The 25886-nt window shown below is 43.8% G+C and overlaps 1 protein-coding gene across 2 annotated transcripts in view; it reads right to left on the minus strand.

Moving 5' to 3' along the window:
* DCAF1 (DDB1 and CUL4 associated factor 1) overlaps nucleotides 1-25886 on the minus strand; it is an 82042-nt gene that overhangs the window by 2768 nt on the left and 53388 nt on the right. For both annotated transcript variants that reach the window (XM_052643724.1, XM_052643716.1), the window contains 10 exons: nucleotides 24116-25379; nucleotides 23175-23373; nucleotides 21664-21746; nucleotides 21042-21126; nucleotides 18170-18403; nucleotides 17534-17627; nucleotides 17019-17123; nucleotides 16724-16797; nucleotides 16189-16290; nucleotides 2642-2894 (listed from right to left, as the gene is read on the minus strand). In XM_052643724.1, the coding sequence (XP_052499684.1) occupies nucleotides 2642-2894; nucleotides 16189-16290; nucleotides 16724-16797; nucleotides 17019-17123; nucleotides 17534-17627; nucleotides 18170-18403; nucleotides 21042-21126; nucleotides 21664-21746; nucleotides 23175-23373; nucleotides 24116-25379 (2493 nt within the window). The remainder of the gene's footprint in view (nucleotides 1-2641; nucleotides 2895-16188; nucleotides 16291-16723; nucleotides 16798-17018; nucleotides 17124-17533; nucleotides 17628-18169; nucleotides 18404-21041; nucleotides 21127-21663; nucleotides 21747-23174; nucleotides 23374-24115; nucleotides 25380-25886) is intronic.

The following is a 25886-nucleotide window of genomic DNA, read 5'->3' on the forward strand; positions in this document are numbered from 1 at the left end:
ACCTTCTCTCTCAGAGTCAAGTCACTAAGGATTTTTCTCTTTGTTGGTCTAACATCCATGCTGTCTGAATCAGAACTATATTCTGAAGAACTACCATCTGAGACACTAGTATATATGTCACTTGAACAATCAGAGAAACTATCTGTGTGCAATTCACCCAAAAATGCAGTGTCATTTTTGAAAATTTTAACAGTAATAAATGTGCATTTATAATATACAAGGCTGGGGTGGCGGGGGCGGGGGGACCTAACGGAGCAAAATGTGAATGATGATAATCCTAAGTTTTATAATGAACCCTTGATCAGTTTTTTTTTTTTTAAGTGTGGAGCATTTTAAAAGTCTTTATTGAATTTATTACAATATTGTTTCTGTTTATAGTTTGATTTTTTGGCCACAAGGCATGTGGGGTCTTAGCTTCCTGACCTGGGATTGAACTCACACCCCTGCATTGGAAGTACAGAGCCCTACCTCTGGGTCACCAGGGAAGTCCCATCCCTTGATTAGTTTTAAGATCTAGCAACTGCGGATGGTGATGTTAACTGTATCCTTCTCTAAAAACGTATTTATATGTCTCCAGCCAATAGTGTGTCACATGTAAGGCCTAAGTGCAGCTGGATGAGGAGAACACAGCCTTCTTTAAGCGAGTAACTCTCAGGTACAAGGTCTGACAGCCTTCAGGGATCAGGCACCGATCTCCCCGACTCGTGGTCAGGTGACAGGACTCCTTTCTCTACCTTCCTTACCCTTTTCTCAGCCTCCGAACAGAAAGGGTAGAGTACACACTTTGTACAAGCCATCTCGACATCACCACAATTCTAGAGCCCAGCCTGTCATCTGTAATGACACTTTCATGTTATCAACAAGTTAAAGTAACATTCTCTCATCAACTCAGGGTTTTCCAGATTACCTCTTGGACTTGAAAGAAGGAATTTCCTAGAAGGAACAGTAAAAGGCTAAAAGAAGCAGGAATTTTACAGACCAAATAAAAATGTTACATTAACTAAAAATGGAAAAAGATTAGTGATACTCTTAGGTCAGTCAGGGGTACCAGCTGTTCCCCTGACCTACCTAGTTTTAACTGAAGGGAAACAAATTTGTGCCCATGTGTCACAGGTAACAAGCTCAGTAAAGCTTTCCTTTTTATTCCCATCAATATTGTCATTTTTCCCTTGCTCCTTAGTCCCTCTTATCTAGCACTCTGATCATCGCTAGGGAAGAGAAGTCCTCCTTCACTGAATCACCTCAACCTCTAAGTACGAAAAAGTGGAAGTTGGCAAACAGTAGATGGGCAGACAGATACAAAGCACACCCTCCCAGGCCCAGAAAGCATCCTCAAAATATAACTTGGCCGAGAAGACTTCATGTAAGAAAGACATTCTCCTTTCAGTCAACTGCCTTCAGTCCTAAGAGCCAGATGCGTAAGATCCCACAGAAAACAGATTCTGGTCACTGTGGAATATAGGAGACTCACCCAGAGACAAACACACACAGCCCTCACACCTACATACACACTCCTTTCACCACCAGCACCAAACACCAGTGACTATAAAGACCAAACATCTACTCTGAAGAGGCCTGCACGTGTTGGGTCTGGACCAGCACGGTTGATGGTGGCGATGCAGACATTCTGGGTCTGTGCTGTGCGGCACTGTAGTGAGCACTTGCAGCGTGGATGTGGGAATGAGGGACTGGGCCCCCAATGGCCTAGGTGGTGACTGGCTACCTGCTGCCTGCCGTGGCTGCGAGAATGCTGCCAGAGCGCTATGTGGAAAGTAGCGGCTGTCACAGGGTTCCGCCCAGTCAGGCAGGGCAGCACCAGGAAGAACCAGGACCGGGCGAGCACGAGTGGGTTCACAGTGACACACGTCCCCAGTGACGCTGCCAAACATGTCCTCTCGAAACAGGTGCAGCTGCAGGGCTTGCAGACCCTGGGAACTGGCAGCTGGTCTCCTCAGGGTCCATCAGTGCACTCGGGGCACAGTCTGACTTCAGACATGTTCTAAGGGGGAAGGACAAGAAAAACTGGAGCCTGTTTCTTTAAAACTTTTACTAAACAAGCCAGAAAGAACATTTGTGCCCCAGCCTTTAGGAGGGAGTAGGCAAGAGCAGGAAGCAGGCGTTCCAACGCGCAAGACAGCTTTTATTTCCCACAGCTTTGGGAAGAGGGAACAAGCTCCCTGTGAGCAGCTGCAACCGACACCCCAGCTCTAACCTCTCGGGAGAACTGCACTTCGGCCTTCCAGGCTAAGGCTAATCCTCTGAAACAGGTCAACAAACTCCAGCTCATGGGCCAAACCAAGCCCATCAGCTACTTACTAGGACAGAGCCACATCGTTACCTTACGCCTCGTCTCTGGGTGCTCTCACGCAGCAGCAGCAGAGATGAGTAGAGAACGGCCCACAAAACCTGAACGATTTACTGTCCAGACTTTACAGAAAGTGCCAACCCCTGTTTTAGAGAGATGAGAGACCGCTGGTGACAGACGCCACACCAGGAACACGGCGGAACAGAGACCTGGAAGGACTTTTCCTCAAGGGCCCGGGCGGCGACTTGTTCCGGGCGCAGAACCCCAGTGCGGCTGCCCTCGGGGCCGGGTGGGCACAGGGAAGGTGCCCAGGCTCACAGTGAGCCCCAGACTTACTGTCCCCCAGGATCAGTTCCACCTCCTCATCCGCGTCTGAGTCTTCGTCCTCCGCGTCCTCCCCCTCCTCCAGGAGGTTTGCCAGCTCCTCGTCCGAGGGCGAGAAGTCGTTGTCCCCGTCCTCCCCCGCGTTCTCGTTGGTGTCGTCCTCCTCGAGCTCTGCCTCCAGCAGCTGATCCGTGTCCAGCTCGTCCAGGTCGTCAGTGTCGTCGTCGTCTTCGTCGTCATCTTCTTCCTCCTGCTCTTCCTCTTCCTGGTAAGAAAGCATGAGGTCCGTTAGCCAAGACACCAAGCCCTGGGCCACCCTGGCCACACCGGGAGCCTCTGCCCGGCTCCCCAGAGGAGCGGTGGGAACAGCAGCAGAGCGCACGTGATCAGGTTTCAGCACAGACTTCACGGGCCAGCGTGACTCGTCAGTGTCGGCTGAGACAGGCGCGCACGCGTCCCCCAAGGCGCCAAGCGCTCCCTCAGACAAGGACTGCTGGCCACCCACAAAGGCAGTACTCGGCACGCAGCCCTTCTCCAAGGAAATGGATAACACACTCCACAGAAGTCTCTGCCATCAAGATCCTAGGTTTCTAACTAATAACAAACCCAAAGAGGCTCTTCTCTCTCTCTTGCATCAACCAAATCAAATGAAATCAGCTGAGGTACTGGAATAAAAGCTTCGACCTGGTATCTAGAAAGCAATGCTTAATAAAACAAGACAAGTAACAGCCGTGACACTGGCTCCTAAGCCCTTTCAATCCTTGTCCTCGACCTTCTAATCACAGATAAACCGTGGGTAAACCTCTGACACCGCTATCACAAGCATCCCATGATCTGAATATCCAACAAAATAGACTTTTACTATGTATATAACACTAAGATACTGTATTTTCTGTTACAAGCCACATATTAACCCCTAGTATGCGAGAGAAACCGTCCATACTTCGTTCTTAAGAGATCTTCCCAAAGGTAAGAAGATACCAGAAAACTAATGAAGTGCTTGGCCCTGGGGCCCTGGGCTTTGGAGATGACCAAAGGTAAGCAGATACCAGAAGACTAATGGAGTGCTTGGCCCGAGGTGCCCTGGGCTTTGGAAATGATACACTTTGGCATCTCCCGCATTTCAGTTTTGCACCAAAATCCAAACCGTTTCCCTTCAACCAAGAGAGGACACAAAGACACCTCTGCTTTCTGAGGGATGGCAGCTGTTCCCAACATTCAATCACTAATCCTGCTGCTCAAACGTCAACTGTGAGCATTGCCAGCAGCGACAGGATCCTAACTCCTGCAGTAATAAAATACAAGATTCACGGAACCAGAGCCTAACGAAAGTCACGACAGAACAACCCATCCACAGCAGAAGAAGTATTTTTTAAACATGTTTGAAAGTTCTGCTTCATGCCAATCACTTAAAAACCAAGTACACAACTCATCCAGCCACTGGTGCTCATCAGCGGTCGTGCGAACCAGGCTCCCATCAGTACAGCAGCTCTGCTCTATGAACCTTTGATAACTGGAGCCACCATTTAGAGACTTTTTGATTTGCTGTTTGGCCACTGATTGAGACTTTTCAACAATTTCTGGCAGCTATATGGGAAAAACATTAAATACCCAGTATTCCTGATACCTATACAAGTACGTTCCATACCAGAGTTTGTGTGTGTGTGTGAACAGAACCCAGGATGACCTGCAACCCTTGCTGAACAGCCTCACCATACATCACCTACATGTGAACAGCTACTGAGCATTTATCCACTGGAAATGAACTGAAAGCGCTTGGAGGCATTAAAAAAAAATTGACGCACGGACAAGCTCCTGGCCCCAAGTACATCAGCTCATACAAATAACTGCGAAAGGAGAGAAGGGTCAAAATTCAGGGAACTAATTCACAGTGTTCACCAGATTACAAACTCTCGCACCTCTTTTTCTGGGCATGTTTTCAGGGCCGTGGCCAAAATTAGTTCCAATTCATCAGTAAAGTACCACAGTTAAAAACAAGTACATTAAAAAAGAGTATCCAGGGCCCTGCTTCTTAGGCTCTGGAATAGAAGATATGCATGCTATTCCGCATCCAGATAGTACTACTTTCGATTCAGAAGTGAACACGTAGTGAATGATACACACGCTCATCCCCGTATTCAGAGTACATGACAGGAAAAGACGCCTAGGCTTTGGGCTCCAACAAGCAAGGGTTAGAATCCTGGCTCTGCCAATTATGTGTTGTATGAACTTGGGCAATTTATATAAACTTTAAGTGTTTCAGGATGGCATAACTTTTAAAGGCCCACAATTGAGTAAATAAAAGGGTAAACTGTTCACACAGGCATCCGTTATCCAGCAAATTTAAGGAAGATCAATCTTCATTTCTAAAAACATCAAAGCTCGGCTGATTCAGGAGAACTAAGAAAAAGCTCCAAAATCAAGAGCAATTCTAGAAAATAGGTCAACCAGTCTATTCACCATTCCAGATTCTTCCAGGAGCCTACAAACCCAACCTTTAATCGTGTAGCAGAATAATTTTGTATTTCTTCATCCCAGAAGGCCATGACGATCTATGTGACCACAACAGAAAAAGGGAAATGAACGGGAAGGAGAAATCTACCAGAACCTCCAAACACAGCACTTAGTCATTTATACTCTGGATTTAACGGCCAGTGCTTTAACATGTATTTTGTTACACATGGATATGACCATAAGCTCACTTTCTAACTTTTAAATCTGAAACCTGGAGCATGAAACGGAAGCTCACGACATCTATCCAAAATGCTGTGGTAAAATCTAATCCTGTGATTGAACCCAAAACAGAGTTGAGGAAGCAATTTTAAGAGCATTCTTGCAGGTTTCAGTACCTGCTTTGTAAATTGCAAAGGCCCTCACCTTCCTATCTACAGAACAAAGCTTCCACTGAGTGGTCAAAAAAGTGATCCAGAAATTATGACTTAATGAAAGAGGCAATCTTGCTAGAATCCTGACTCAACTCCAGCCACATTTAGATCAATGAGTATTGTTGTAATTCCCTAAGACCTCTCTTTCAGGGCTTAGAAACACGAATTCAGGGCCAGGCTGTTTTAAACTAACAAATTCTACAGAAAGAATTTCAAAGCTCTTCTCTTCTGGGTTCCATCTTATGTCAATTTCATGGTTACCCAAAAGCCCCAAACCCCTGCAGATAAACCAACCCACTCCCTTCTCCAGTTCAGGGAGCAGATCAACTGGTGTGCACTCCCTCAGGTGCCCTCTCCAGCCAAGCATGGGTGTTTCCTGACTCAACCCTAGTGTGAGGAAGAAGCCAGCCTTCCCGTTTCTGACCTCAGTCCAGCCCAGGTCCTTATTACCCCACCACACCTTTCTCATGCCCACTCCACACACAACCACCCTCACATTTGTCTGCACTAGCTTCTCATCTCTGAAGAGAGTCAGCTTCCCCAAGGCTAAACTTCTCAATCCACACAGGCTTCAAACTCATTCCACCTGCAGACTTTTGAAAGTCTGATCCCTCCCTCCTGGCCTCCAGGTCCTCAGCTTGCTCCCTGATCCACTCCTTCAGTCTGTATTCCTCTAACACCTGACAGTGCAGCTTCCGCCCACAGCACTCCACAGGAGACGGTACGTGCCCTGGAGCCAGGCTGCCCCGAAGAATCCAAACTACTGCACTGTGTGTGACTGTGGGCGATCAGCTTAGCCACACAGGGCTGCTGCGGGGGCAGGAGAGGGTATATGTATGTAACCTCCTTGGAAAGCGCCTGGCATATACTAAGTGGTCGGTAAGCCTGTTGCTCCTATTACAGTAACTAGAATCTTCCTAAAGGAACACAAAAGCCTGAATGGCCAACCACGGGGCTTCTCTACAGTGACTGACCCTGACCAATCCTGGCCTCTGCACTGGGCTGCCAATCTTGACCATGTCCGGACCAGATCTCCTAGGCATAAAGGTTCCTACAACTTTAAGTCAAATCCTGAAACTCTCATTAGATAGCTCTACGCATCTGTACCACAGAAACTTACTTCTAAAATTGAACTCAGAGCACCTTCTAAGTCTAGCACCTTTTCCACACCTCTGCCGGTAACCAGATGAAATCTCCAACAGCTGTCGCTGCCCCTGCACAGCTCAACACCCAGTGCTGTTAAGGAGTGCTGCCCAACACCCCTCTCGTTGCAATCACCTACTGCATTCTCCCCGCTCCTGTCTACCTCCAGTCTCTCTCAATCTCTGTGGCCTTATCCCTTCCCAGATTAAAAAACCCAGGAGAGCTCCATATGCTGCCCAGGCTGCAGAATTACAACAGAAGCAGTGATTACTAAACAACCATTTAATGCCAACTTCTCTAAATAAATCTTAATTTCTTGTTATATGACATGATTTAATTACACTAGCGGTTCCTACTCACGTATGGCCATCAGAATGTGTATTTCGGACAACTGGGAAAGTTCTCCAAAGTAAACAGGCCTGAATTCCACCCGCCGTCCAAGCTGACAGAACCAATCTTTACCAATGGGGCTTCCACAGGAGGATTTTGGAAAGTTCCCCAGGAATTGTGGCGTCCACCAGAAGGAAGAACCACTTAACAAAATGGATCTCAGTCGACCTCTGGTTCCAACTTGCACTTTTCTGTAGGAATATATCCTCCCCAAGACTCCTAATGACAGAACCAGAAAGGTGAATACAGGCATACCTTGTTTTCCTGCGATTATGTTTTGCAGATACTGTGGTTTCTTCGTGTTTTAAAACAAATTGCTTGTTTGAAGCAACCCTGTGTCAGGCAGCTCTATCAGCACCATTTTCTTCTGACAGCACCTGCTCACTTCATGCTTCATGCCACATTTTGTAATTCTCAGAATTTCCAACTGTTTCATTTTCATTATATTGGTTATAGAGATCTGTCATCAGTGATCTTTGATGTTACAACTACTACTCACTGAAGGCTCAGATCATGGTTAGCATTTTTTGCCAATAAAATAAGCTATGTACACTGTTGTTTTTAGACACAACGCACACTCTTAATAGACACAGTACAGTGTAAACCTAACATTTACATGCACTGGGAAACCAAAAAACCTCACGTAACTGTGATATTGCACCACTGGCTTTAACAGAGTGTGGACGTGAACCCGCAATGTCCCCACGGTATTCCTCCGCAGGTACTAACACCGACCTGCCCCCCCACTGAAGCTGTCTTGCTCTCTAGGACTTAGCATGGGTTTTTAATTAGTGCAGCATTTGTTTCTACACCATTCAACATTCTTCTTAAACAGATGTCTATTTTCGAGAGAAATAGCTTTTAGCCTATACTGCCTCCAAAAATATAACCAATCTCTTAAAAAACCAAATCTCTGGTCCTACTGTTAAAACCGTTTATGTAAACACTAGGATTGCTTTTTTAAAAATACAGTTAAAACCCAAGCCTACTGTCCTGACATGGCAACATGTCATATTTGCAAGATTTAAACTCCTGCTTCTACTTCTGACACTTGTTCTTGGTATTAACAGTCTTTAAAAACTATAGATTCACTTCAGGATCATAAAAATGCTTGTGTTTTTCTCTCCTCACCAGCAGAATCTAACTCACCTATATTTTAAATTCCTTAGGGTGGGCGGGGGGAGCCTTTCAGGAACCCCTGACCAAGCTTACAGCAGGTGTGTAATCAGTCAAGACTCTTACCATCCGCTTCTAGGCAGTGGCGCACACACAGGAAGCACAGCATACAGCGTGTCCCAGATTCCAAAATGGAGTGGAGAAAAGGAAGTATTATTCCCTTGTTTTGTTTCGTTAAAGAAATTTAAGATTAACTATAATTCGTTGAAATGTATTGGCTTTTCAAAATCTAGGAACAATGATCAATTCTAATCCTTGGTTTTATAATCTTCCTGAAAGCCAACAACAAAGTCGAGAGAATTGATTTAAAACAAAAAAAACAACACACATACCAAAACTGGATAATACTAGTTTTAGTAAGTGAGTAGCTTATCTGATTTCATCAAATGCCTGAAGACTGGCAAACTAGCAGCCTCAGGAATCAAATATTTACATGTTTTAATTCAGCAACACAGTGGTACAGTTCATCCTTTGTTAATCTCCAAGCTTATTTAAACATAAGGCAAAAGACAGCCATTTTTATGGTATGTAAATTATATCAATAAAGCTTTTTCAATCAATAAAAACCATTTGTATGGGCACCTTACGCTGGGCCATCTCAGCACGCGGCAGCTGACCATTCAGGCCTCTAAGTTTATTTTGCTAAGGTGAAAAGGCAAATTCAGAGGTGCCAGGCACAGGTGCCTGCACCCTTAAGCCGTGTAAGTCACACCTGAAACATCTGAGAGGACCTAAGGGCAGATATCTGGACTAGGACAAAATTTTGAATAGCAAATGACATATGAAAATGAAGTCTCCAGTTTTAAAATCAGATGAAACAAAGGAAAATGAGTTAAAAAAAAAAATCAACCTGATACATGGAAGAGGTGATGAAAAGAAATCTGAACACCTTAAGCATTCCTCTGTGGTCATCTCTGGCCTCCACACCTGCCACCCAAGACTCACTTCTCATCTATCACTCCACCTCTGCAAGAAGAATGAGGCCAACCCCAGTAACAGCCCCACAGCATCCACCATACCTAGCTTCTCTTTTCTTGACCGTCTCCTCAAACACAGACACCAGGAATCACATGGACCCACCTGAAAGCTGCTAAAGAAGACTGCTGCCCACTGCTTTGTAAACTGCAAGGACGTGGAAGAGCAGGGATAATGGTATTGATAAGTAACTTCAGATAAACCCAGTTTTTGCTGCACATTTACAGTTCAACATGTAAAATCCAGGAAGCTTGAGACAAAACTGCTATCTGTAGTGATCTACCGTGATGGGGGTAGTCATGAATGAACAACAACATTAGTCTGCAGCCACCTGTACCAACAGGTGTACTAATACACCAACTACAGCTTGACAACACCACCTTCTGTACCTACTCAAGAATAAACTACATCCTGACCCATGACAGCTAAAGTGGAAAAGAACATGCATTAGGGAAGGTGGTGTCTAAGAAGCAAAAGGCCACAAGAATAAAAGACCAGTCACTATTAAAACCCTGACTCAAAGCAACCACACAACATTTGGAGCATCTAATACCACTTGCAAGCTCTGGTACCAAGAAATACTAGCAACACGTCCAAGTTAATACTGCTGCAGTCAAGAAAACATGAAGATCCATGTCACAAATAAATCCAAGGTCTCAAGTATCCATGTGAAGACCTCTCCCTTTCACCCAGATCTCATAACTGAGGTTTAAACACTAGGGGACCCTCTCATCTATGACACCAAGAACAGGCATGAAGCCCAGAAAGCATTACCAGAAACCTTTCTATTATCGAGATTTCCTGGCTGCATTTGGTGAAGTGGTTTAAACTCCGGAGCCTAACTGTCCTTTAAAATAAATTCACCATTTAAGAGCCAGAAGCCTGAAGTTGCCACTACACCTTAACAAGTAAAAAGTTGAACAAACTAAAAGAATCAGTAAGTCTTACATTTGACAAAGAAGTGGGGTGACAGGGCAAACCACTGCCCCTAAAATCGGAGGGACCAACATGCAAATACAGAGAATTACAACTTGCCACAGCAGAGACCCAGAAACACACTTCCATAGGAACCAGCGTGAAGGAGGAAAACCGGAACTACAAAGGACCAGTAGCTGAAGACAGTGCTGAGCAATGAAAGATGTTATGGGTTTTACCTCCAGGAGCTTGACCTGGTTCTCCAGGTGAATGTTAGAGAAAAATTCCCTTGTGCCTCTGGCAGGGCAAAGGGGAAAAAATAACATGAAATACATCAGAATTTCTCCTCAGAGGGCTGCCCTGAGGAGAAACCATCTAACCAGACCCTGATCTATTGGGGGAAAGGGAAATACCCAATTCCAGCCCACTCCAGCCATCTGTACTTCTGAAACAAAGCGGAAGAAACAGATGTGTAAAGTTCACCGTACTGAGGTAGAGACTCGTTAAAAGACTAGTTATAAGACCATAAACTGCTTTCCCTCCTCCACATCTTACCACCACATTACTAAAGGCCAACAACATTTTTTTTTATCCAGCCCATCATGTCCAACTATCAAGAAAAACTATAAGACATACTAAAAGAAAAAAAAAGTTTAAACAGACAATGTAATAAGCAAGCATCAGAAACCAATTCAGATACGGGAGGGAATAACAGACCAGGAACCTAAAACATCTGTGGGGAAGAAGCAAAGGGTTCGCTAATGGATTAGGTAGACAGCGTGCAACACCAGATGCACAACAGAAGCAGGTAACGGGAGCTCTAAGCAAGAGCCAAAGAGATGCTAGCAATCAAAGCACTGGACGGAAGCGGAGAGTGCCTGGACGGGCTTTATTAGTGGATGGACTCCATTAAGCAAAGAATCTCGGAGCAGCAGGATATCTCGACAGACACCACCAAAACTCAAAAGGAAAGAGGACGAAGTGAAAAACACGAACAGAATATTCAATAACAACTGTGGGATAACTAGAAAAGGCATGATGGGGAAACAGTGTCAGACTTTATTTTTCTGGGCTCCAAAATCACTGTGGATGGTGACTGCAGCCATGAAATTAAAAGACGCTTGCTCCTTGGAAGGAAAGTTATGACCAACCTAGATAGCATATTAAAAAGCATAAACCCAATAAAGGTCCGTCCAGTCAAGGCTATGGTTTTTCCAGTGGTCATGTATGGATGTGAGAGTTGGACTATAAAGAAAGCTGAGCGCAGAAGAATTGATGCTTTTGAACTGTGGTGTTGGAGAAGACTCTTGAGAGTACCTTGGACTGCAGAGATATCCAACCAGTCCGTCCTAAAGATCAGTCCTGGGTGTTCATTGGAAGGACTGATGTTGAAGCTGAAACTCCAATACTTTGGCCACCTGACGTAGAGAACTGACTCGTTTGAAAAGACCCTGATGCTGGGAAAGATTGAGGGCAGGAGGAGAAGGGGACGACAGAGGATGAGAAGGCTGGATGGCATCACCAACTCAATGGACATGAGTTTGGGTAGACTCCGGGAGCTAGTGATGGACAGGGAGGCCTGGAGTACTGTGGTTCATGGGGTCGCAAAGAGTCAGACACGACTGAGCGACTGAACTGAACTGAACAGGTAATGAGAATTCTAGAAGAAGAAAAAGAACAGAAGAAATGCTTGAAATAATGACTGAAAATGCCCCCAAATTAATGGTGGCCAGAAACCAAACCAAAGATCCAGGAAGTTCTGTAGAGAATAAACGCCCCCAAAGCCCACACCTAGTCACATCATTTTTAAATTACAGAAAATCAAAGAAAATATCCTGAAATAAGCCAGGGACAAAAACCACCTTACCTATAAAGAAACAAAAAGTTACATCCACATCTCCTCAAAAACCATGAAAGCAAGAGTAGCGTGGAATCGAGCATTAAACAAGCTTCGAGACCGAAACCACCAACGTACACCTTCGTACCCAGGAAAGGCGTGCTTCGCAAGTGAAGGGGAGTCACTTTTTCAGATGAACAAAAACTGAGAAATTGTTGCCAGTAAACTTGTTTGGCAATAAATGTTAAAGTCTTCAGAGAGAAGGAAGATTAGGTTAAAAACTCTGGAGGAAGAGCACTGGAGAAGGAATAAGTGAAGGTAGAATAAACACTTTTCTTAATTGATCTTCATTCAAAATAACAGTAGTTTGTTCAAAATAGTAATACCAACAATGTATTCAATTATGCATGCTTCTATGTAAGTGAAGTGAATGACAGCAATGAAGCAAGGGACAGGAAGAAAGAATTAGGACTCTGTTTTGTTATTCTAAGTTACTTGCACCATTCATGAAGAGCTATGGTGTTATTTGAAAGTGGACTTGGATTACCTGTAAATATACTCTTACAAACTCTAGGGTAACCACTGAAGAAAATGGAAAAAAAAAAAAAAGTATAATTAATATGCTAATAAGGAAGAGAGGGGAATCCTATGAAATACTCAGTGTTTTTGCTGCTGAGTTCAATCCCCTGGTTGGGAACCTAGGATTCCGCATGCCATGTGAAAACAAAGGAAGGAAAGGAACAGGGGAAGAGGGAAGGCAGGCAAGAAAGCTTAGAGTTATCAGAGACAAAGAAAGGCATTATATGGGATGTAATATTTGCACAGCAAAATAAACCATAAACAAAAAGGCAACTTACAGACCCGGAGAAAATACTTGCAAGCAATATGACCTATTTCCAAAATATATAAAACAGCTCATACAACTCAGTATCAAAAAAACAACCCAAGGTGAGCAGAACACCTTAACAGACATTTCTTCAAAGACATACAGATGCCCAAACAGCACATAAAAAGATGCTTAACATCACCAACTATTAGAGAAATGCAAAGCAAAACTACCATGAGATATCACCTCACACTGGTAAGAATGGCCATCATCAAAAAGTCTACAAATGCTAAATGCTAAATGAGGAGGATGTAGAGAAAAGGGAACCCTCTTAAACTGCTGGTAGGAATGTAAACTGGTGCAGTCACTATGGAAAACAGCATGAAAGTTCCTTCAAAAACTAATAATTGAGTTACCATACGATCCACCTATCCCACTCCTGGGCATATGTCCTGAAAAGAGGAAAATTCTAATTTAAAAAAATGCATGTGCCCCAGTGTTCACTTACAGCAGCACTATAGCTAAGACACAGAAGCAACCTATATATACAGTGTATATAATATACTATAATATGTAATTATATATTACATAATAAATTATACAAACTACATATACCGCTAAATATATAAATACAAATATAATACATATACCACTAAATATCACTGAATCACTTTACTGTCCACCTGAAACTAACGCAACTTTATAAATCAACTATACTTCAATTAAAAAAAAAAATCCAAGAACCAAATTCCTTTCCACTCAAAAAAAACTTAAACCATACTTTTTGATTATTCAACTAAAGGAATAAAAGTCTATTAATATTTTAAGTATATAGTGAGACCACTACGTATCTATTAAAAAGGCCAAAATGGAAAACACTAACCGTACCTCATACAGGTGAGCACATGGAGCAACAGGAACTCTGATTCACTGATGGCAGAAACATAAAATGGTACAGCCGCTTTGGTAGATGGTTTGGAAGTTTTTATAAAACTAAACTTACTTTTATCACGCAATCCAGAAATCGCACTCCGTGGTGTTTACACAAAGGAGCTGAAACTGCTGTCTACATAAAACCCACGCATGGTGCCATGTGCTGCTGTTGCTGTTGCTGAGGTGTGGTTACACAAGAGCTCTATTCTGAAGTGCCAAAAACTTTATTCAAATTATGCCAGATAGACTGTGATACATCCAAACAATGGAATATTATTCAGCTTTAAAATGAAAAGAGATACTAAGTCATGAGAAGATATGAAACAAACTTAAGTGCATATTACTCAGTGAAAGAAGCGAAGCTGAAAAGGCTACATACTGTATGATTCCACTATAAGACACTCTGGAAAAGGCAGAGCTATGTAGACAGGAAAAAGATGAATGGCTGTCAGGGGCTGGGGAGGAAGCAGTCAACCAGGGGAGTTTTGGAGCGGTGAAACTACTCTGTACAATACCACAATGGGGACAGCGTCACTATACCTTTGTTCTAACAACAGAATGTCCTCACCAAGGTTGCACCTTAATGTAATCTATGGACTCGGGGTGACAATGATGTGTCCAAGTAGGTTCACCAGTTGTAACAAGTGTACCACTCTGGTGTGGGATGCTGTTAATGGAGGAGGCTATGCTCACAGCCACAAGGTATTTATGGGAAAACTCTGGACCTTCTGCTCAGTTTTGCTGTGAACCCAAAACTGCTCTAAAAACTAAACTCTACCCAAGAAAAAACAAAGTTTTTGTACTAAGGATGCCATTTTCAGTAAAGTGCTTTATAAAGTAACATTTCCATGGTATCCAAGAAGGATCTTGACTCTCTTTATCTATGCGTGAGGAGAGAGGCTTCCCACAGAGGGAAGCACTGGTGCCTCTGGGTCAAGAAGCAAGGCCTGTGGAAGGCTCTGCCCTGACCCCACAGTGACCACTAACCCCAATACATACAAGTCTCCTTCTCCTCGCTCTGAACAGAAACATGTTTCTTGAGATTATGGATTATCTCTAAGCTCTAATAAACACTTAGCCAAGTTGGAGCATTCTACCCGAGACGGTGGAGATCAGGAGAGCACACAGAAGAGGTGAGTCTGTTTCAGCTTGTTGACCCCAGGTGACAAGGTTTACTCAAGAGGTTCATAACCTACAAAGCCCAACAGTGGAACACACACCTAAATCTCAAACTGGCACAGCAAATCACCCTTGCTTAGTCAGTGCTAAGCCCTGTCAGAAAAACACACGTGTCATCAGCCCATAGTATCAGACTTGCATCAGAAAAAAACAAACCTCTTAAAATTACCACTTTCAAAAATTTTACTCTTAAAAATTATTTTGAATCTGAAGTACAAGCTGCTGGGGAAGGATGCCAACAGAAAGCTATCCCATGAGCCCTCAGCTCATCGAGTGCGATTCACCTAAGAACCAGCGGGGAAGGAGGGTGAGGGCAGTGGCAGAGCGCGCAGAAGGAAGTGTGTGTCCTCCTGTCCCGGGGTGGCCTCTGCCCTCATCCGGGACACCTGGGTGGCCTCTAAAGAGGATACAGAGCACCAAGACCAACCACCACCACAGTGGAAGAAGAGACGGAAATGAATCCAAGGTCTGGAAAAAAGACATTGTATCCATTTTATTATCTACAACAGGAAAGTAAAACTCCAGTCATTCATTTTCAACTTTATATCACTCAGCAATAAATATTTCTCAGATTTGTCTGAAGAATCAGGCCAAGAATGTAGTGTGAGCCTAGTAGACAGGAAAGAGCTGCTGAAACTCAGTAGTTTGAGAAACTCTTCCTAAGTGGCATCAGCTGACATGCCGCACAGATAAGCACCTAGCATGACACGACTGTAAATTAAAATCCCCTATAAAAAAGGAAAAGCTAAGGTTCTGTGCGACATACCACCTACCCACATTCTACACATGTTTAATTCTCAAAAACATCACTATTTTCTCTCTATATGCAAGCTCCTTCTAAACTCTGAAAACAGGTTATGGCATAGAACTGAGAAAATGCAAACCAGAACTTTAAGAGGTTAAGCCGCTTGTGCGATACAGCTCAGCGTTTCTGCTGTGTGCTGGCAATGAGAAAACGGGGGCCTGCCAATACTGCAGGCAGACAAGGCACTGGTTCTGACGGTGAGTTCACGGAGATCTCTAAACCAAAATCAGAGATTGCTGACCTGCAAATTAACCTACAAAGGGGACTCACAGGACCATCAGGTACCGGTTAAAGTCTTATAGTAACTAAAATCTGCTTTCTTCTGAAGAGTTTCCGTGATCAAGGACACATGACAGCCCTCGAGAATACGCCAAGAGGTTGCAAACACGCCTACAGCGAAAATCTTTAAAAATGAAGAAAGGCAACGCCCTACAGCTGACAGCAGAGTGCCCAGCACTACCAGCAGCGCTCGGCAGCAGGCCCGCGGCCACTGACCTGGTCCTCCTCCTCGTCCTCGTCCTCCGCCAGGCGCTGCCTGCCCACTTCGTACAGTCTGCACACGGTGTCCATGTTCAGCGCGTCCATGCTGCCTTGGTTCTGAAACGGGACCCAGCCACAGGGAGAGATCAGTGTCCAGAAGGCCCGCATCCACACCTCAGCCTCGACAGACCCTCAGAGAAGCAAAGACAGACACCAAGAAAAGGCCCGGGACACAAAGGAGAGGCCACCACCCCTGGAACAGCTCTGTTCCGAGGATGTGCAAGCAAGAGAGCAACTCCTTGAGAAAGGTCTGACAGTGAGTCCAGGATAAGAGCAGATGGACAGCCACACTGTTCTGTGTCAGAAGTTCCCTATTACTCCTCTTAGACAGTGTATCTCCCCGTCAAATAAATAGATTATCACAGTCTATCACCATAAATGCATCAGCTTTAAAAACACATCTTATATCAGACAAAATGCCTGGAGTATAAGTTGAAGATGATCTTAAATATCAGAGTAAAACACTGAGATTTCTGCTAGCTCCCTTTACCTCGATGACAGCAAGATAGCAGTCTTTGGTGTCTGTACACAGGTCAAAAATATTCCGTTTCACGTCAATTGTGGCTGGAAAACAGAATGTGACAACACTTAGGATTGGACTACTGCTGTGCTCTTAAAACCAGTCTTTCTGTTCAAGGAATTCAAGGTGACTGTTCATAAATATTTCCATAACTCATCTGCTTTTCAAAAGCAGAAAAATTATAATTCTCTTAGAAAATGGAGGATCTTAAACAAGGAACACCAATACAAGGCAAAATCATCAATGCCTGACACGTGACACTTACCTATAGGTTTGTAGTCAGTCGCATTAAACGTTCGGAAGGATGATCCAAAAGGGCTTTTCATCCTCTCTTCCAATAGGTCATCTTCATCATCTGCCTGCAACATAGCTAGTTGGGAGGGGAAGTGGGACAGGGGAGCGAGACATTATTAGAATCAGAGACATCCCCTATTCACAAATGAGAAAATGTCAATGGACAGCCAAGGCTTCAGAGCATCCTTCAGAAGCATACTATGCTTCAGAGCATAGTAGATTTCTCTCGAAGCATCTTCCTTGCATATCCAAACAACATCCTCAACCTCCCCTCTAGATTCCAAGAGCTGTTATAGCTGAAGGTGCACAAAAATTGCAAGACAGAGAAGATTCTTCTACAAGTTCATAATGATACACATGCGGGATTAGTCTTAAAATTTCTTTGTATACAAGATTTTATTGTCAAAGCCAGTGGCCTTTCATGACAAATCAACATTATTCTCATCAACACATTTTGTCACCATCTGTACTAGTAAAGCTTATTACCTCCATACATCACTGTCCCTGTGTGGTTGAACACCACGCGACACTGATCGAGAGCAGGAACTGTGTGTAAAAGATGGAAGGTTCGAAGGTCCCACTAGGAGGGGAGTGGTCAAGGAAAACTGTTTTTCCCAAAACTTGTCTAGTTTCATGAGGGAAATTCTGAAATATCTCAAATTCTGAAATATTCTTTTTCTCCTCCGTCTAGGTATTAACACTTTAAAAACCAATGAGATCAAGGTAAAACAAAAGCACACGGAATGTCTGTTTCTGAAGAATGGCCTGAACATCTCCTGTGACATCCTCAGGAGCGCCCTTTCTCCCAGTAATAGCACTTCACTGACTCTTCTGACTAGTGTCCTTCCAGAGAGAGAGAAAACTCAACCTGGCACCAGGGGAAGAGGGAGGCAGTAATCTGGTCACTCCTCCCCCCACCAAAAAGAGCCAGTTAAAAGTCATCAATCATTACCAATATCAGTAAGAATCCACTGGAGATTCAATAATACCTCAAACCAGAGGGAAAAATCAGGTTATTTACCTATATGGGCACTTCAACCAGGTATTGGTAGGAAGATAAAATTATTTCTGCATTCCAAGCTAGATAACAAATGGCAAGGCAGGCAGGGGCGCAAAGGATACAATCTCAGTATTAATGATGACCTCCAGCCCATTTGGATGGAAGACGCCACTGATGTTCATGTTGAACTTGTCGAACTTGTGGATGGCCTGTGCAGAGCGGACATCCCACAGGACGCCATCATTTAAGACAAGATCGTCTGTAGGATTAAAGGTGGCGCAGTTCCTCTTGTAGTTGTTGGCAAGATCTGGGTTAAACAGAGTCAACAGCTTGTTGCCAGTCTGAATATCATAAATCTTTAGAGAAGAAGGGGTGGGAAGAGAAAAATCAGACCAATCCGTCCACGGACAAATTCAAACAGACACTGCATAAAATAGCTCCCCCACACTTTTCAAAAGCCCATCAAAATCATAAAAGCCCTAATATTGAATATAACTAAAAAATAGGAAGACCACACCCATCCAAGCAAAGTTTATATGCTTTGAGTCCCATTTCAGGTTTTTTGAGAAGTCTCTTTCCCACAGGTAAGAAAATGAGAAGTAAAACGGCAATAGGGGTAAGAAAACCCTCTTCTTCTCCATCCCCCTTTCAAGAAAAAGAAAATGTTTCTAAGATTGAAACTGAGAAACTCTCCATGTGGACTAACCAACATTACTCAGAGAATACCCTTATACAGGTTACTTTTTGGAGAAGGGTATCAATGAAATACCCTTTTCTCCTTAAAAATCTCCCAATATACTCTTTTAGTGCCCTACAACACTAAAAGTTCCAAAGCTGACAATGTGCAACCCATACAGAGACCAGCTCTTTCCCATCAGCTTAATAGTTTCAGTCTTTAAAAAAAAAAAACCTCTTTTAACAGAGCAACAAATAAGGAGACACCACAAGGAAACGAACAAATCCAGATCATGGGACAAGACAACTAGCCTGGTCTCTTCAAAAGTCAATGTCATGAAAACTGGAGAAATGGTTCTTGGCTCTAAAACATTAGTGAGACACAACAACCAAATGCAATATGTGAATCTTGGCTGGATCCTGGTTCAAAAAACAAAAACAAAAACATTTGAAACCAAACACATCAGGAACAATCGGGAAAACTGAGTATGGGATGAAAATTAGATGGCATTTGGGAATTACTGTAAATTTTCTTATATTTAATAATGAGTGTGATTATGTAATAAAATGTCATTAATGCTAGGATATACACGTTATAAGATATGAGATAAAATGTCACAGTGTTTGCAACTTACTTTCAATGATTCAGAAAAACACACACATTGACACAGAAAATATGGCAAAATACTAAACTGGTTAATCTAGGTGGCAGCTACCGGTACTACTGCTTCAGCTTGTCTTTGTATTTTAAAACTTTCAAATTTAGCTTGGGAGAAACCCTCCCTTCACCACTCCATACCACCACCCCAACTCAAGCTACTACCCTCACATCCCTGTTTTTCAGCAAACCATGTCAAAAGACTTGTCTGTATTGTCTCCACCTCTCTGCTCCTGCTCTCCCGTGAACCCACTGTAACCAGATTTTCACCACAGCACACAGAACTAGCTCCTGACATGGTTAACAATGACCTCCACATAGTTACTCAAAGATCATGTCTCAATTCTTTCTTTTTCTGTCGTTCCACATTGCTTACGGGATCTTAGCTCCCCAACCAGGGACTGAACCCAGGCACTGGGCAGTGAAAGCCTTGAGTCTTAACCACTGGACCAACAGGAAATTCCCTCAGTTCTCATGTTATGCAACCTATCAGCAGTTTCTGACCCAAATCAGCAATCCTTCCTCAAGAGTTTTCCCTTGCCTTCAATGACACATCCTTTTCCTGAGCTCTCCTGCTACCTAACTGGCCACACTTTTTGTCCTCACAAGTTCCTCCTCACACTGCAACTTCCAAATACTGGCCCAAGGAGGACTCTGTCCTCACACTTCTCCAGCCTCAACGGTTTCATCCAAGATCATGGTTCATGCTATCAACACATAGACCACACCCACATTTGTATCTCCCATCCCAGACTTTTCTCCTGAACCCCCATTAGTATATTCCCTCTTTGAATGTCTAAGAGAATCACAAACTCCATGTATCAAAAGCCCAGGGCCCAGCTGTGTCACTTCTCATTGCCTCCCAGGCCCACCCAAGCCCAGCTCCACTGCAGCACTCCACGTTAGCTGGAACACCACCCTCCTAACTGGAAAGCCTCCTCTTGCTTCTCTCACAGAAACCAGACTCACACTTTAGGAATTTTACATCCAATCACATGCCCTCTTAGTCACCCTCCAGTGTCCATCTCATACAGAGGAAAAGCCAAAGGTCTTAAACAACACACTGCTACAAGAGGCTCCAGGGTATGCCCCCACTGACTTTGGTTATCATCCCCTCCTTCTCCTTCCCACCTCCCAGGTATGGGCTTTTCCCTTGCCATTCTGCATCTCAGATCACTTTCCCTAAGGTATCTGCATGATGCCCACGCTTCCTTCAAGACATTGCTTTAACATTATCCAATCACTGACACTTATTTCCTGGATGAAAAAGAAGTCCCCCACACCACCACCAAGCATTTACTATCTCTTACCCTGCTCTCTTTTCCTTGGTAGCACTCACCACCTAACACACCATATATTTGCTTCTTTTTGTTTATTGTCTCCCCATATGGATCCACCAAGACAGGAACTTTACTTCATAGTGTTTCACGGTATCTTTTGTGCTAATGAAACAGTTCTCAAACTGTAAGACTGTTCGGTCGTTTTACATTTTTCCCATATAGCCTGAAACTACTTCATTACAATTCTAGATTTTATCTGGAAAGAATCATCACTGAGTAATTTCTGGTTGCCCACAGGACTTAAGTAATTAGACTCAGTTCAAAAAGTTTCAGTATAAACAGACAAATCACCCTGAAAAATGTGGATTCTTAAATACTTACATGGGCTATGTCTCCCTTCGTGCCTATGACCCGGTCCTGAGAATGCTTACTGAACTCAACATAATGATCTTCTGTAAAGGAATGCCTACGAACAAACAGAAGTACTGATGTAACTGATCTTTAGGACATAATTATTTAACTGACTAAAAAGAAAGTGATTCTCAGACTCTGGCCTGACTATACTCACCTGAAGATTCTCAGCTCCCAAAAAGGAAAAAATTGTACACGTAAGATTAAAAAGAAAATCCCCTCCATCAATTTGTCCAAGAAGATTCAAAATAAATGAATGGGAACTACTTAGTTATAACAATGGCTAACAGGGTACATATGCCTCTGGAATATGCCCCAGCAAAGAGCGCCACTATGAGAAAATAGAAAGATGTGCCCTTCTGGATCAGTGAAGGGTCTGCTGTCTGATGGGAATGTATATACTTGGTAAGAATACCCAGGAACCAAGAAAATAAAAAATCCTATTAAACATGTACCACAGATGAGGAAGAGAGAAGTCAGCAATAAAACTTACAGCATTCCTCTCTTCCCCAAAAATGCTCTGAGTCAAAGAATCAGATGAAGGGGATAAACTGTAAAACAGAGACACGGAACTATAAAAGTAGATACATACTTCATATCAAATACTGATTTCATTCCCCAAAGTGCAGACAGAGGCTGGCTCCAGGTAGCCGACGTCAGCAGCAAGGATCCATCCTAAAAGAAGATGGGAAGCCCAAGATGGGTAATCATGTGTTTACATAAATGCCATCCTTCATTAGCATTCTAAAATATAACATATATTGTTGGATTATAAAGAAAACAAAAACTTTTAGGAATCAAGAAATGGTCAGAAGTTGCTAAGATTTAAGTAATATGTACCTATGTCACAAAAAAATCACTAAATTTGAGAATATTTAATCCTCCTGAACTAGTAACATGAAATACAATAGTTTCAAGGGTGTGGTGGGTGGGGGATGATGAGACTTAGATGTCAAACATCGTTTCTCCTTTCTTAATATTTGGCCTTATTTCTCCATCTCTCTCATCTGAAGTATCAGTAAACTGAAAACAGCTGTTAGACTCTGTAGCTAAGGATTCTCAAAAGATTTTTTAAAGAGAAAGCCCAATAGAGATCAACTTGCTTTATTTTTCTTCCCAGCTCATCACCAAATTTACTCAATCTGTATTCCTCATGATTCCCCCATTATAATTTTTTCAAACTTTCTGTTTTGTACTGGGGTAGAGCCAATCACCAATGTTGTTATAGTTTCAGGTGAACAGCGAAGGGATTCAGCCATGCACATACGTGTATCCCCTCTCCCCCGAACTCCTCACCCATCCAGGCTGCCGCATAACATTGAGCAGAGTTCCCTGTGCTTTACAGCAGGTCCCTGCTGGTGATGCACTCTAAATGTAGCAACCTCCTTCACTTTAGAATGAGGGAAACTATCCTTGTCATCTTAACAGTCTTGACTTGTCGAAACATCAAAAGCATTGATTTCATCCATAGAACAGTACTAATAACCCAGTCATATTTACAACGGATAACCAACAAGGCCCTACTGTAGAGCACAGGGAACTCTGCTCCGTGTCATGCGGCAGCCTGGATGGGAGGGGAGTCGAGGGCACAATGGAAGCATGTATGTGTAAGGCTGAGTCCCTCTGCTGTCCACCTGAAGCTATCACAACACTGCTTCTCAGCTATACTCCAATATAGAGTTAAAATAAACAGTACTACTAGACTGCCAGTGGGATCATACAATGCTTGTTTTCCTAAAAAATCACAGTACTTACAGATTTCCTTCCAACACAAAAACTTTTGTGGTCATAGTTGATAGATAATCTCCGTTTCTAAATAAAGCACATTAAAAATCTACCCACCTATCTTTAGGTCTGGAAAACATAAGGGCCAGATAGTACATACTTTGGGTTTTGCAGGCCACATGGTCTATGCTGCATACAACAATACTCAACTCTGCCGCTGTAGCACAAAGCAGCCAGGACATACATAAACATCTGAGTATGGCTGTGTTCCAAACAAACTTTACACACAAACACAGGAAAGCGGTCAGCCCACACACCTGCAGTTCACCAACCTATCCTAGAAGCATGACTGAGCACAACCTAGGAAGGGAGCTTTACCCTGGAGGGCTCCAGGTGTGTGATGGCGGAGTTGTGACAGTTGTAGCTGGCCTCTTCCTGTCCACTGAACACGTTGTAGAGCTTCAGCTGCCCGGTGCAGGTGCCCAGCATCAGGAAGCGCTCTCGTGCAGAGAATGCACAGCAGGTGAGGCCACTCTCATCCTCGTTGGCTTCCCGGAACACTGAAATAGGACGGAACCTGAACAAACAGAAGAGAATCAGAGACAAACAACATGCAAAGACTCGGAAGAACAAAACTTTGTTAGAAGGACAGAAAGAAAAACAGCCTTTCTGTTTCAAGCGGGTTCTTCCAAATTATCAGTGACCGTCAGTGGTTCATCTTCATTCTACAAGAGAGAACTGGACCTTCACTTAAAAATGTTAACAATAACAAAAATTCCCATGTGAAAAACCTGAGATCCCACGACTTGTATGTAAGATTTTTTGAAAAATATCTATTGGGCTGCACTGGATCTTAGTTGTGGCATGTGACCTCTTAATTGCGGCATAGTTCCCTGACCAGGGATTGAACCCAGGCCCCCCGCATTGGCAGTGTGAACTCTTACCTACTGGACCACCAGGGAAGCCCCAGTGTAAAATTTTTAAGGAATCAGAAGAGGTAACAACTTGGACCAGCACAAGTACAAACTTGAGAGCCTCGTCAGGGACAGAGTGTTGCATGGGTTCTAGAAAACATACTAATAAAACAAGAACAGAGTATCTTATATTGCCAGTAATTATACAAGGAACCCCTGGGTTCCCCTTGACAAAAGGGGGCATAGTCACACTGCTCAGGTATTCACACAAAATGATAATTCCTGGTATTTCAGGCCAACAAAAGGTTTTCTGGAGTTATTAATTCATGCTGATATTGCCCACATACTCTGACTTAAACAGAAAAATCATTCCAATTCCCAGGGAGTGAGGTAACCTCTCCTTACCTGCTAAAGATAAGGTGCCTATCAAAGCACCCGCCATCTACCCCTCCATACTTTGGAAATGATGCCCTGCGGTTTAGCCTTGAGGTAAAGTTTATTGGCGCTTGTCGCCTCTGTTTTGGCTCAGGACACTGGTGAGGAGTAAAGAGAGAGAAGGGTGGGCAGGTGGCAACTGGGTTCTTGCAGCGAGCATGCTGCTCTCTAAGATACTCTGTGATGATACTGTCCAGCGTAGGCGGGGAGGGAAGGTGTCTGTCCAGCTGCTTCTTTATGGCTGGGCTCTGGCTGTAGGCGCCATGGTCCGACTTCTGCCGCAACACTCGGATTTTCCTGCCATTGCAGGGTGAGGGCCTCTCTCTGATAAAACTGATCCTACCAATCACAGGGGAGTTGCCTGCATGAGACGGACCAGGCAGAGCTAGTGACGGCTGGGGGACCCGCGGCTGAGGATGAGCAGCAGGGGCAGAAGGGGCAGAGGCACCCACAGCAGCATGGCTGCCCAGTCGAGTTGCAATGCCATTGGCGATGCGAGGGGTGCGGGGAAGAGAAACAGGAGAAGCAGCAGCAGTGACCGGGGTGAAGGCAGAAGAATGGGAGGCAGCAGTCATGGGCAGGTCGGCCTCTTTAGTCAGCACAGTGGCTGTCTCCCCAAGGCCTTTAGAAATGAGATGGTTTCGGATCAGGAGAAGCAGCTCTTTCTCAGGAAAGGAGATCCGTGACTGGGCAACAACGTCAGCTTTTTGCAGACGTGCCAGGGACACGTCGGTGCCGATGAGAAGAGGCTTTCCTGACACCCGTTCGATGAGCTCAGCGGCGTACTTGCAGAACTTGACGTGGTCACTGCGCTTGTCCTGCAGCACAGGCTCTTTCATCAGCTGCTGGATCTGGCAGCTGCTGAAAAGGGGCAGTTTGCTGATGATCTGCCGCACGGTGCTACTGCGAGACAGGCCCACCAGGGCCTTGCACGCTAGGGCCCGGATCTGGTCTGCATCTGTGATGGGCATCTTGACGGACAGTAAGGACAGAAGCACCTTGATGCCGTTGTTGGACTGCACCACGTTCCACATCTTGGCCAGAGTGTGCTCACTGCTTTTGGGTGTCTGAGGCAGCTTCCTCCGAGGCGTTCCAGAGATAAACTTGCCAATACTAGAAATTCTGTTATCCGGGCCACACACACAATTGATGATAATCTGAAGTGCTGACTTCTGAATTTCAGCATCGTGAATAAAGAACTCACCCTCAGCCACTCCCAAAATAATGCTGATACCTATAGGGGGAAAATTTTTTTTATATTATTCCTCATAACACTAATAGCCAACTTCAATGGTCATTTCAGAGTCAAAATTTACAGTTCTATTCATTGTGTCCCAAAACCACTACAATACTGTGAAGTAATTAGCCTCCAGTTAAAATAAAGAATTATTATTTTTTTTTAAGTGTAGCAGTTTTCTCTTCAGTTCAGTTACTCAGTCAAGTGGGACTCTTGTGACCCCATGGACTTATTCGTAAGGAATAGTTTGTATAAAATGCAGTCAGTTCTGCTACAATGTATCTTTATGACAGAATACCTCATATGCAGTTTTTAAATACGGGAATGATGTCAGTATTCTGCGGAAGTCACCAAGGTTCATGTACAAGCTTTCCTAGGTAAGGAAAGCAAAAACAGTGGGAATAAATAAAAACTTCCAGCAGGAAAGAAAAAGTCCTCAGCCTGGCTGCTACTGCGGCAGCAGAAAGCCTCTCTTCTACATAAGAAGAAACTTAAAAGCAAGTG

The sequence above is a fragment of the Budorcas taxicolor genome, chromosome 1, assembly GCF_023091745.1.
Source record: "Budorcas taxicolor isolate Tak-1 chromosome 1, Takin1.1, whole genome shotgun sequence".
Taxonomy (NCBI): Eukaryota; Metazoa; Chordata; class Mammalia; order Artiodactyla; family Bovidae; genus Budorcas; species Budorcas taxicolor.